The 13,829-nt window shown below is 35.8% G+C and overlaps 1 protein-coding gene across 3 annotated transcripts in view; it reads right to left on the minus strand.

Annotated features, from left to right (window-relative positions):
• The window catches only part of S1P (membrane-bound transcription factor site-1 protease), a 680,544-nt gene that overhangs the window by 270,240 nt on the left and 396,475 nt on the right, over positions 1-13,829 (minus strand). For all 3 annotated transcript variants that reach the window (XM_090381734.1, XM_090381736.1, XM_090381735.1), the window contains exon 18: positions 9,529-9,624. In XM_090381734.1, coding sequence (XP_090237860.1) covers positions 9,529-9,624 — 96 coding nt within the window. The remainder of the gene's footprint in view (positions 1-9,528; positions 9,625-13,829) is intronic.

Raw genomic sequence — 13,829 nt, forward strand, 5'->3', positions numbered from 1 at the left:
AGCAGTCATGAACCTGTTCGTGACTTTTCCATAGTAGCAGCTAATATTTGGAAAGTGACGTCCTTGGAATAGGGGAGGAATGAAACAGCTGATTCATTCCTCAAACCATTCATAAAATTGGTTATTTATTAAGTAACTATTCCAGTTTGCCTTATGACAGTTGCAGATAGTGTAATGTACAAAATTAGGTCAACTGAATTTATATTTTACAGAAAATAGTAAAGTGATTATTTTATTGTAATTACATAGCACTAACTATTCCATATGCAGATAAATTAGAAGGACAACATATTGTCCCTCTGTTGATCGATGAAACTTCCTGGAATTGGAAGTTTGATCGATCTGACTGTTTCTTCAAGGTCCTGCTTTTACTTGCCTTTCTTCGAGAATATAGGGAAACCATTATCCACGTCATCTTCTACATGTAGCATCAGTATTAAATCATGATGTTCTACCTAATTGCCTACGTCCATGTTGGTGGAATTCAATCCTGCCACCCCTGTAGAAACAGTATGCTTTGGTTTGGTCAGTTCTGGTGCAATTTGCCACATATCAGATTTATAGGTTGATATAGTTATTGGGGTGTTCATCATATTCTCATAAACTTCATTTGAGCATGTCTAGACAGAAGACAATGCTGATTAGACCCAGGTGATGAGATATTTTTGGGGAAATATAGACCTCTGTTAGGCTAGCAACTGTTTTATATCTTTTGACAATAGCAGCATACGATCATGCAGGCATGCTTGTAAAGATACTTTACTCTCAACTTTATTTTTTCTCAAATTTCCATGATTCCCACATTTTAAAAAAGATTTCCTTTACACTTACATCGTGACTATTCTTTAGTTCCAATGAGACCATCTAAAGACGTTGCTACTACCTGCCTATGAATGGACATAATTCATGAATTTATAGGATCTGACTGGTATATAATGTTAATTTGCCATAACAAAGTAAAATAAGAAAATTAAAATAAGTACAGTAAAATCTGTAATACAAAGTTCAAGGCACTTAAATTTTCATGTTTTGTAATAAAATAAAAACAATAACATAAGCGTTTTTTAACAATAAGAATAATACATTTTGTTTTAATTTTTTTTTTATTTATAATATAAAGTAAGAGAAAATACACCACATAATTTAGATTAAAATATAGTACATATATAATTAGTATCAAGAAGTAATAAAAAAGTATAACACTCTCAACATTAAACCAATTAACGTACAGGAAACATAAACCAATTAACTCTTTAATCTAATTTAAAGAAACATTCTAATTTTGTTTGCACATTTTTTGTCTTATAGGCATTCTGAATTAAATTCTCCCTTTTAGCATTAGCAGAGGCATTTGATGCAAGAAAGCAAGCTTATGTAGCATCAGCCAAAAAAAAAAAAAACACCACTTCCACTTCGTCCCTCTGTTCGTTCAAAATACCTGTCCAGCTGAGCCTTAAACTTATTTAGGCTATCAACCTCCACCACAAGGGATGGAAGTCTGTTCCACCAACCAACCACCCGCTGGCTAAAGGCAAATTTCCGCACGTCTATCCTACATCTGTCTTTCCTCAATTTGAATTTATGCCCTCTCAGGTGATTTTTCTGAGCTAGAGGAAGAATCCCATCAGCATTGAGCATGCTTAAACCATTCAAGGCTTTATACACCTCTATCAGATCACCTCGCTGGTGCCTAGTCTCCAGACACTGTAATTTGCAAAACTTAAGCCTTTCTTCGTAAGAGCACCCCTTTGTTCCATTCACTAATCTTGTTGCCCTTCTCTGTACTCGTTCCAGCATTGATGCATCCTTCTTGAAATGAGGCCTCCAGACCTGTATACAGTACTCTAGGTGTGGCCTGACCATCGCCTTATACAATGGAATAATCACCTCCTTATCCCTGCTGGAAAAATTCCTGTATATCATTGACAATACTCCATGAGCTACTCTTGCAGCCCGTCTGCACTGCTCAGAGAACTTCATATCTGCCTGCACAACCACCCCCAAGTCCCTTTCATTCTCTACCACTGTCAGTGTTGTACCACAGAGTTGATACGTTGCTCTGGGGTTGCTGTTTCCCATGTGTAGTACTTTACATTTGTCAATGTTAAACTTCATTTGCCACCTCTCAGCCCATCTGCTCAACCTTTCCAGATCCTGTTGCAGCAGCATAGTGTCAGTAGTGTCCTTGACAACCCTGCCAATCTTTGTATCGTCTGCAAACTTGGACATTAAGCCCGATATACCATCATCAATATCATTTATAAATACAGAAAACAATAATGGACCCAGCCCTGAGGGACTCCACTAATAACATCAGTCCACGATGAGCAGTGTCCATTGATTACCACTCTCTGTCTTCTCCCCCTCAACCACCCCTTTATCCATAGCAGCAATTTGCCTCCAATGTGACACTGCTCCAATTTGTGTAGCAGTCTTCCATGTGCAACAGTATCAAAAGCCTTTCTAAGATCCAAGTATATAATATCAAAGTTATTCCCTGCATCCAGTTCTTTTGTGACTGCATCATAGTATCCAATCAAGTTGGATACTATGATGCAGTCACAAAAGAACTGGATGCAGGGAATAACTTTGATATTATATACTTTGATCCCCATCTGGGAATTACAGGGAGAATTGAGCATATTTCTACATCTCCAGTCCATGAGGACCTCCCCTGAGTCCAAGGAAGCTTTCATAATTATGGCTAAGCGTTTGCTTTCTTCCTTTGATGCTTCCTTTAATATAACTGGATAGATCCCATCCACCCCAGATGCCTCTCTTATGTTCAATTTCAACAATTTCTCCTCCAGTTTGCTCTCAGTTATTATAAAATCATTTTTCTCCCTGCCAGAGTTTGACAAACTTCTGACATTCACTCCCTGAATAAGTCCTCATGTGTTAATGTTGATGCAAAATACTCATTCAGTTTGTCAGCTACCTGAGCAGGATCATCAACAGTTGAACCATCAATATCAGTGGACCAATCTGATTTATTCCCTTCCTTCTAGAATTTACATAAGTAAAGAAGTCTTTACTCTTTTTCTTTGAATCAATTCCGAAAGATTTCTCATAATCTTCCTTTGCTTGCCTAACGTACTTTGTGACTTGATTACAGCCTATTTTATAACCCATAGGCAACTGTGTCTCCTAATAATTTATATGCGTCCCATACATTTTTTTTCTCTGCCAGGAGTCTCACTAGGCCATCTGACATCCATTTAGAACTAAACCTTCAACAGCATTTCTTAATTGGTATGAAAAGCCTAGTAACTTCCAAGATTAATTCCTTGAATACTTCCCACTTAGAATTTGCTGTTGGTAACATCATCAGTTGGTCCCACTGTATAGAATTCTAAAAAAAAACTCTGAGACCACCGTAGTCACTTTACAAAAGCAAAAATCCTTCCCTTTACCCCTGATGGTAGTTACATCTTTAAGTAAATCCCACATCAGTACACTGTGTTCAATGCCACCTAGTGGTTCCTTTATTTGCAGCTCTTAATGCATTAAGAATCACTGCTGATAATCAGATCAAGATTATTACTCCCTCTAGTTGCCTCTCAAACATGCTGCTGTAGAAAACAATCATCCAATAAATCCACAAAAGTCTTGCTATTGTGGGAGTGACCAACCCACAAGTTCCAGTCTATATCTGGAAAGTTAAAATCCCCCCTTATAAGATAATCTGCTTTATTGGCCTGTTCTATTTCTCTGGACAGTTGTTCATTGTATTCATCAGAGCCATTAGGCCTATAACTCTCCTACACTCAACCTGGTTTTCCCAGTGATTATGTCACGCCAAACTGACTCAAACACTGCACTGTCCACAGATGTCAAGTGGATGCACTTAGATTTTATGTGTTTCTTAACTAATAGCATCATTCCTTCCCCCTTCTATCCTGTCTATCCTTTCTGTACACATTGTACTCCCCAAATTCCAATTCTGCATTCCTTATCTCTGTGTGACACCATGTCTCTGATATCCCAACAACATCAGCCTTTGATAATTGGAACTGATACGGGAAAATTAGATGCATACATTTGTTGGAACCACTGTTTTGTTTCAACTTTCTCAGGTTTTGCACCATGAATTCATTTCCTGTTTTTTTTTTTTTTTTTTTTTATATTGCTGCTGCTATGTGTCACTCACTTATTCCAATTTTTCCCTCCTTAATTGTTTGGTACCATATACAAAGTAGAAAAATGAATGTTGTCTTTTGCAAAGTCTGTTTTAATTCATCCCATCTATCAACCTCTTGTATAATTTTCAGTTCAATTTCCAGGGCTTAATTCTCTCTGTCTACTCTTAATTACCATAACTGCCAGATTAGGTTTAATATAAACAAACTTTGAATTAATTTAAAGATGCTTCCAAAAGATATCAGAAAAGGTCTTTTTAAAAATGGTACAAAAATATATTATGATAAAAGACAATGAACACCATGCAACAATTGCAACTGACGTGTAATCGATGTTTTTTAGTGTGTGTTCATGTTCTACCTACCATAAACTGCTTTGTTTACATAAAAGTTAATTAATAAGTCAGTGGCATTTTTTGAGAAACGTGCACAACCAAGTGGTCACGTGATGGTTGTGGGACAATAACAAAACAACTTTGTTGAGCTTTGTATTACCCATACATAAATAATGGTATTTATTTCTCAGAGAATAAAAATGGAGTTTGTAATACATATTAACCAAATTTTTTAATAAAAGAATGTGTTTGAACAGAAAAGTCAATCCTTTTGCAGAGGAATATTATATAGTAGCAGTAGTGATGGCAAATATGCAAGAAAGCAATCTTTTATAGCATCAGCAAAAAAAAAAACCCTACACAGTTCACCCATTCATACCCTCCAATAACCTGTCTAGTTCTTCCTTGAATTATTCAACCCATCCACTTCAACAACAAGAAGGAAGCCTGTTCCAATCATCATACACCTGTTTGGTGAATACAAACCTCCTTACATCTATCCTGCAACCATCCTTTCTCAAATTGAATTTATGTCCACCCACGTGTGTAGTCTCAGCAAGTGGAAGAATGCCATTAACATTCAGCTTACTCAATCCATTCGTGGCTTTAAACACCTCAATCAGATCTCCCTGCAGGTGCCTAGCCTTGAGATACTGCAATTTGCAGAACTGAAGATTTTCTAGGTAAGAGCACACCCATTTGTCCCCTTTACAAGTCTGGCTGCTCTTCTCCATACCCATTACAGTAAATCTACATCCTTCTTAAAATCCAAGTGCAGCCACTCCCCGACTGCCGTAAGGGTTGTGTTCGGCAGAACTCTATGTAAGTCGGAATTTCCCTAAATGCTTATGCAGCACTCACAATTATGTGTACTGAATTTGATTGAAGCAAAAAAGAAATATTCAACGAACACGTAAATATAATTATTTTTTCAATTTTTTTTTTTATCTCATGCACAGGAAAAATGACAAGAGTGTACAAAATTACAAAAATTTAAAAATTATAAAATTACAAAAAGAGAGGAGACAGGTATAATGTCAGCAAGTTTTACCTTTCAAGCATCATAGCCAGAATTAACTCTCCAGCTGATAAGTACACCATTGCAAAGGTTGAGGGCTGTAAAAATTTAGAAGGTTTTGTTTTTTTTTTTTTTTTTTTTTCGAACATATCACAAAATTTCTCTCCAGCTGCAGAATCGACACTGGTGACTTCACTGCATACTTTAATGTTTTGGAAACCAGCGTGATACTTGAACCTATTAAACCACTCGTTGCTTGCCATGAAATTGGATTGGAGTTCACCTTACTTATCCTTAATATCTTCATAAATACTTCTTGCTTTTCTTAAATGGCCATTAGACTCAAGGGCACTCACTTCGGAATCTGATTTTCCATCCATATTATTAATAGCTTTTCCATCTTCGATATAGCACCTGAATGCTGTTTTGTGATCAATGTTGATCTTAATGGGTTGATCCTTTAACATGTTCTTTTATATACACACTGTCCTTTAAAATAGTATTCACTGTTGAAACAGTGAGACCTAATTCCCATGCAACGGTTGTTGTTGTTATTTGGTTTTTAGGAGCATTAGCAACTAAGGCCATATTGCTCTGGGGATATGCGGTGGTCATTCCCTGACCTTCTCGCATCCTCCGTATTTGGTGGTCACGGGCTCGAACCCTGGTATAATCAAGAAGCATGTGCTACGCACTGCTGCTCCTGTCCACTTGGCTATGAGGTGCCTCCATGCAACAGATGACAAACTTTGTCCTGCTTTGTACTTCTTAACCATCTTCACATCTAAATCAATTCTGTTTTGTTTCATAGCACTGCCAGCACTTTCACTTTCTGTTGGTCCCTTTCCCTTCACCATTGTAATAAGTAAATTATTATTATTATTATTATCATTACTAGCCATATAGTGCAAGGAAGCCTGAGGCTTATGCTGCACCAGCTAAAAAAAAATTTCCAAGTTACCCTGAGAGAGAAAGTAGAAAGGAATCACCAAGAAAGAGAAGAATGATGATATCCAGCTCAGGACTCTGGATGTGCCAAGCCCATACTCACAAGATGTGAGCCCCTGGGGCTAGGAATGAAGATAAGATTCTGAAAATTTGTTTTTTATATGATTGAAGATTTCAGTGAAGGAGAACACATTTCAACATAATACCGAACAATATTATGTTACCCACTGGAATTCTGTGGGTAACATAAAAACCCACAGAATTCCAGTTAATGGTATTATCGCAAATGCAATAAAATCGAGTTTACTACCCGTTTATAATACATTGCACTAACAAAAAAGCGCAAATTGTTTTTATTGTTTTATGGTAGTGACCTCCAGAAATGTGTTTTATAAAAATATCACGAAGGCATTCAAAATTGATTCTTATAACGCAATATATTATAACGATGAAAGGGTAGTGCAATTTCCATTATAAAAATGACCTTTCAGAGAGATAAACAGCTTAGTTATATAGCAAAAATTTCAACTTCTGTGGTCTTGGAACGAATTACAAAAAAAAAAAAAAAATGTGTTATTGGGTTCACATTACGATATTTTGACAATACCTTCATTTATTCCTACGGGATGCAAAATATGTTTCCATGATTTTGTTAAGTTTGAGCCGGCTGGCAAAAACTTACATAAAGTAGAATTTCCATAATTCGAGTTTTACCTAAGCCGTGGAGTGCCTGTATATGATGTCAAAATTATTTTTTTTTCATCTAGTTCCTTGGCCACTGCATCATAGTAACCTATCACATTGGATAGACAACATTGTTCCATAATAATTCCATGCTGTGATTGCAGTATGATTGCACACCTGTAGGGATGGTCCTGCATTAATTCTTTAACCAGTGATTCTATTACTTTGCCTGGAAGACTTTAAGCTAACAGGTTTGTAATTACTCACGTTGCCTTCTGATCCCCCCCTTTATGAATTGGGAATACATTCGCACATCTCCCATCCATAAGGATCTACACTGAATTCAAGGAGGTTCTCATAATTATGGCTAACAGTTTGCTTACCTCCTTTGCTGCCTCCCTTAATATAATTGTAGAGATTCCATATATCCCAGGTGCCTCTTTTAGTCCATCTTCAACAATTTCTCCTCCATTTTCCTTTCAGTTATCAAAAAGCCATTTGGCTCCTCGTTAGAGTTTGATAAACTTCTGGCCTCCCCTTCCCTAATTCCTCATGTGTGAATATAGATGCAAAATATCTATTCAATTTGTCCACAACCTGAACAGCATCATCAACAGTTAAACCACAGAAATAAAGTGGCCCAATGTGATTCAACCCCTTGCTTTTACTGTTAGTATAAGAATAGAGGTCTTTGCTGTTTTTCTTTGCATTCTTTAACAGAGACTTCTCATAATCTGCCTTAGCTTGCCTAACTTCCTTTGTGACTTGATTACAGCCCAATTTATATCTACCATAGGATTCTGTGCCACCTGATAATTTATATGCATCCCGTGCACTTTTCTTCTCTACCACATGTCTCAATAATTCACATAACATCCATTTAGGTCTAAGCCTTGAACAGTATTTCTTAGTTGGTATGAAAAAGTTAGAAGCTTCTTTGATTACTTACCTGAATACTTTCCATTTAGAATTTGTTGTTGGTAACATCATCAGTTGATCCCACTGCACACAATTTAAAAACTTTCTGAGACCACTGTAGTCATCCTTATGAAAGCAACGGCATTTCACTTTACCATTGACAGTAGTTATGTCTTTAATAAATTCTTTATTAGTACACCATGATCACTGCCACCAGTGGGTCTTTTACCTGCAGATTCTTAATGCATGAAGAATTACTGCTGATAACCAGATCAAGAGTATTGCTTCTTCTTGTTGCCTATCTAACATGCTGCTGTAAAAAACAGTCCAAGAAATCCATCAAAGTCTTACTAGTGTGTGAGTGACCAACCCACAAATTCCAGTCAACATCTGGAAAGTTAAAATCCCCCATTATCAGACATTCTGACTTGCTGACCCAATCCATTTCTCTGTATAGATGTTTGGTATACTCATGACAGTCATTAGGCCTCTAAACACTGCTACTCTCAATTTTGTTTTTCCAGATTATATCATACCAAACTGACTCAACATTGCACTCATCACCCATGTCAACTAGATGCACTGCCTTAGATTTAATATGCTTCTTAACTAAGAGCATAACCTCTCCTGTCCTGTCTGTCCTTCCTGTACACATTCAAATTCAAATATCCATATTCAAATTCAGCATCACTTATGTCTGAGTGATGCCACGTTTCTGCTATTCCTACAATGTCTGCATTTGATGACTTAATCAGTACTCCAAATTCATCAAATTTATTTATAATGCTCCTAGCATTAGTGTATATGCAAGTATACATGCACACATGTATGTTGTACAAATGAGAATTGTGTATAAAGTGAGTTTATATTAATGTGATTCTATTGTACCTTGCATGAATCCTAGGCAAACAGCCTCACTGGGTTGGCCTACCTTTTCCTGTAGGGTTTAGTGCAGCTTAAGGACTTGTTGCCCTGGGATTTCAAACACAAAACACCTTTATATAATACTTAGGGTTAAACATATGGGCTGATGATATTATATTCCTCTCCATGAAGAGGCTCTACTCACCACTCACCCTTGGTAAATCAGTGCTTACTCTATACACCTTGCAGCACCTACCATTACACTACAATGTTGCAGTGCTCCTGCTGAGGGAAAATGCAGGAGAGATGAAAACCACCCCTTATGGGAAAATGAACAATCTAAATGCTATTATCTAAATCCTTAAACTTAACAGGCATAACCTTCCAGATAAACTTTATCTGGAAGGTTATGCCTGTTGGTTAACCTTATCTGGAAGGTTTATCTGGAAGGTTAACCTTATCTGACATAAAATGTCAGATAAGGTTAAAAATAAAAAACTCCTTCTCCAAAGTATCAAAATCAGACTTTAACTATCTCACCTAACTTCACTTTTTATTACATAGCTTACAACAAAATTTTAATATATATCAGCAATGTTCAATTTTGAAGAGTGTTACTTACCAATCTAAAGGATCATTTTTCATTCTAAGATTGTCTCTTGGAAAGTAGCCAGGTGGATAACGGAGGTTGTGATACTGATCCCAAAGGATACGTTTACTAAAATAATTTTCCCAATTTGTTAAAATAAATTAATATACGTAAATCATTATTAATATAAATTAATATAACTGAATTATTAATAAAATAAAATTATAAATTCTTATTAATATAAATCTATAGAGGAATAGATTGAATTTTTTAATAATATACAAAAATTCACACATTTTAGAAGATTATTATTTTTACAGATTATTATAAACAACAAAACTGTTCTTCTACTAATGTAATTAATAAAGAGTCCCTCAGAGATCGGTGCTGGGCCATCCCCAGCACCGATATACGTAAATCATTATTAATATAAATTAATATAACTGAATTATTAATAAAATAAAATTATAAATTCTTATTAATATAAATCTATAGAGGAATAGATTGAATTTTTTAATAATATACAAAAATTCACACATTTTAGAAGATTATTATTTTTACAGATTATTATAAACAACAAAACTGTTCTTCTACTAATGTAATTAATAAAGAGTCCCTCAGAGATCGGTGCTGGGCCATCCCCCCCCCCCCGCAATATTTATCAAAGATACTGACGAAGGCATATCAAGCTTATTGTCTAAGTTTGCAGATGATAAAAAGGCTGGCAGAGTGGTTAATGAAAAATATTGCAACTAGTCCTAGAAAAATTGAATGGATAGCTTGAAAAGTGGCAAATGTAGTATAACAACAATAAATGCAAGGTGAACTAGTCCTAGAAAAATTGAATGGATAGCTTGAAAAGTGGCAACTGTAGTATAATAATGAAAAATGCAAGATACTGCATTTGGGCAGCATTAATCCCAAAATAACATACCAATTTGATGGTACCAAACTTAAGGTGGTGTAGAACAAACAAGACCTAAGGGTAATTGTAGAGGCTGACATGAAGTTCTCTGAGCAGTGCAGGCAGGCTGGTATGACATTTTGCCAGCAGTGTCAAGAAGGCAATTATCCCATTACAAGGCAATGGTTAGGCCACATCTTGAATACTATATACAGGCCAGGAAGATTCATTTTAAGGAGAATGTGAGCTGTTGGAACAGGTGCAGAGAAGAGCAACAAAATTAGTCAAGGACATAAAAGATACCCTTACCATGGAAGACCTCAGTTCACAGGTGCCCACTTTTTAGATTTTGCAACCTGCAAAAGCTAAAAACCAAAAGAGACTGAATTGAAATGTTTGTCTTTAAATTGATTGAGTAAATTAAAACTGATGGATTCCTGACTCTTTTCCATACAATACACATAAGGGGACATAAAATTAAATTGAAAAAGAATAGTTACATGATAGATATGTGAAAATTTGATGTAGGCAAGAGAGTGACTAATTGTTGAAATACACTTCAATCTAGCATTGGGAAAGCAGGCTGAATAAATATAGAATTCAGCAAATAAAACTTTTGTATTAAGTTTTTCACATGTGCATGTCAAGGAGGAAGTTTGTTTTCAAAAGTTTTAATTTTTTTTTTTTTTTTTAATTTTGCAAATACGAAGCGTTATACATAATTGCTTTTAAATATTAATTTGTTTGTTTTGGCTTTGTTTCCAAATATTAGATGGAAATTACTACAAAAATGAAATCAGCACTTTTTAAACAATGTGAAACCACAAAAAAAAAAAAAAAAAAAAAAAAAACTCTCATTACTTCTTTTTTGATGTAATTCTATCTTTTGCATTTATTTATGATGAACTTTTGGATCAGACTTCTAGAAAGTTTTAGCTTTTTTAAGACAAAATCAGGCAATAATGGGTAGAAGATGCTTTCCTCTACATACTGGTAGATTTGTAATATACTCTGAAGCAATCTTGAAAAATATATAGATATAGTTACTATTTGCAGCCAATAATGGTACTTGCAAAAAGATTAATTTCTGATCACTAATGGAATACAAAATCCCAACAATCAGTGGAACATATCTATTTTTTTGATTTTTCAATTTTAATGCATTAATATAAAAACCTAAAAAATTTAAAAGCATTTAATATTTACTTAAGAAAATAACTTCCAAAACATAAAAAACAAAAACTATTGATATTAAGGCAATAATAGTGTTAAGAGTAGGAGATCTGAGGAGTTACTTAACAAGTTATCACGTAGTACATCATGTACTTTCTCCGTAGCCGAGTGGGCAGGAGCGGGAGTGCAATAGCACACGCTCTTTGAGTAGACCGGGGTTCAAGCCCCTGACTGCTGAATACGGTCGATCTGCCAACCCGCACTGGACCAGCATGGCAGATTATGGTCCATTTCCCTCAGCATGAATTGTTGAGGAGGCTTCCACCCTGCAGTGGGTTGATAATGGCTGCACTTTACTTTACTTTTACATCATGTACAACATTAATATCCATAGAGCTTTCATATTGGTGATTTTTTGTGAATACAGTATCATGTAACTGGTAGAGTAGTGCATATTAGTAGCAATGTAGGGATTTAATTGAGGTAAATAAGTAATTTGTAGGTTCGAATTATGTAGGCTGCCAAATAAGTTTTTGTTTTAGCTAAGAAATTTTATTTCTAGTAAGGCTATAACTAATTTAAAATCTACGAATGTAAAAGTAAAAGTAAAGTAAAGTGCAGCCATTATCAACCCACTGCAGGGTGGAAGCCTCCTCAACAATTCATGCTGAGGGAAATGGACCATAATCTGCCATGCTGGTCCAGTGCGGGTTGGCAGATCGACCGTATTCAGCAGTCAGGGGCTTGAACCCCGGTCTACTCAAAGAACATGTGCTACTGCACTCCCGCTCCTGCCCACTCGGCTACGGAGGCCGTTTGTAATTTACAGAATAATAATACAAATAACAAACTTGATAGCAAAATACATATTGCATTTAGTTATCTATCAGTTTAGCGTATTATTCTCAAGTTAAATTGAATTTAAACTATGCCTCAGACTTGAATTGAATTGAATTGAATTGAAATTATGCCTCAGACTAGAGCAGCAAAGTGAGAAGCTCAAAGTAGTGGGGTTGCTGTGGTTTGGGGAGAACCAAATGGGCAATTCTCCTATGAATCACAGCCTAATGAAATGTGCTACCTGTGTGATGTTTGTGGACCATCTGGAACAGGGCATGTACAGCCAAGGAGGATTTCTCTGTGTATGTTCAGTGCAAAGAGTATGAAGAAATTAGGCATGAACTCATTTAACATTTGTGAGCTTGAAGAGCAGAATGAAAGCCCTCGAAGGAATTAAAATGGGAGGAACATCAAGCTCTCAGCTGCCCAACTCAGTGTCAGAGCACTCACTTTTGCATAATGCAAAACAATGGCAATCTCCAAGGCATGATATGCTGGTCGTACAGAAGGTAATTATTGTTGGTGACTCCATTTGTCAGGGAAATAGGAAATATATTGTGCAAAAATATATTGAAATATATTGTGGTGGAAAAAGACCAGGATGTGTCTTCCAGGAGCAAAAATAGATGATGTTATAAAGCAGATAGCTGTTAAAGGATGAAAGATGATACTGTTCACCTTTCATGCACTTAATATCATTAATGCCAAAGTTTATTGAGACATATGGGCATTAATGATATTAAGACTAGGAGATCTAAGGACTTCTTAATGAGTACAGGACAATGTTGGGAAAAAGTTGCAAGTTAGAATTAAATCTGAAAGTGTCTGATCAAGTCATAAAGTGAGCAGAATTTAAATATGTACAGAAAGGAGAGAGGACAGGAGAGGTATTATGCTCTCACAAGTGCAATGTTGAGTCAGTCTGATGTGAAATAAGCACTGGGAAAACAAAAATGGGAGAAGGAGTATGTTATAGGCTTAATGACTATAATGAGAATATCAATTATATTATACAAAGAAATAAGAGTGGGCCAATAAATCAGTCTTATAATGGGTGATTTTAACTTTCCAGATACTGATTGGAACTTGAGGGTTGAACCTGACACAATAGCAAGACATTTGTCGATTTATTGGATCACTGTTTTCTATCAAAGATAAAAGGGCTTTTCATACTAAATAAGAAATATTGTTTGAAGCATAGACCTAAATGGATGTGGGATGAACTAATGAGACTCGTGGCAGAGAAGAAAAATGCATGGTCTGAAAATAAATTATAAACTGATACAGAAACCTATATTACCTATAAACTTTCTGCAATCAAGTCACAAAGGAGGTTGGGGAAGCTAAGGCAAATTAAGTGATGTCTTTGGCAAAGGATGCAAAGAAAGACAGCAAAGACTTCTTTACTTATGTTAAC

This window comes from Mastigoproctus giganteus, chromosome 9, assembly GCF_048544385.1.
Source record: "Mastigoproctus giganteus isolate SK-2022 chromosome 9, ASM4854438v1, whole genome shotgun sequence".
Lineage (NCBI taxonomy): Eukaryota > Metazoa > Arthropoda > Arachnida > Uropygi > Thelyphonidae > Mastigoproctus > Mastigoproctus giganteus.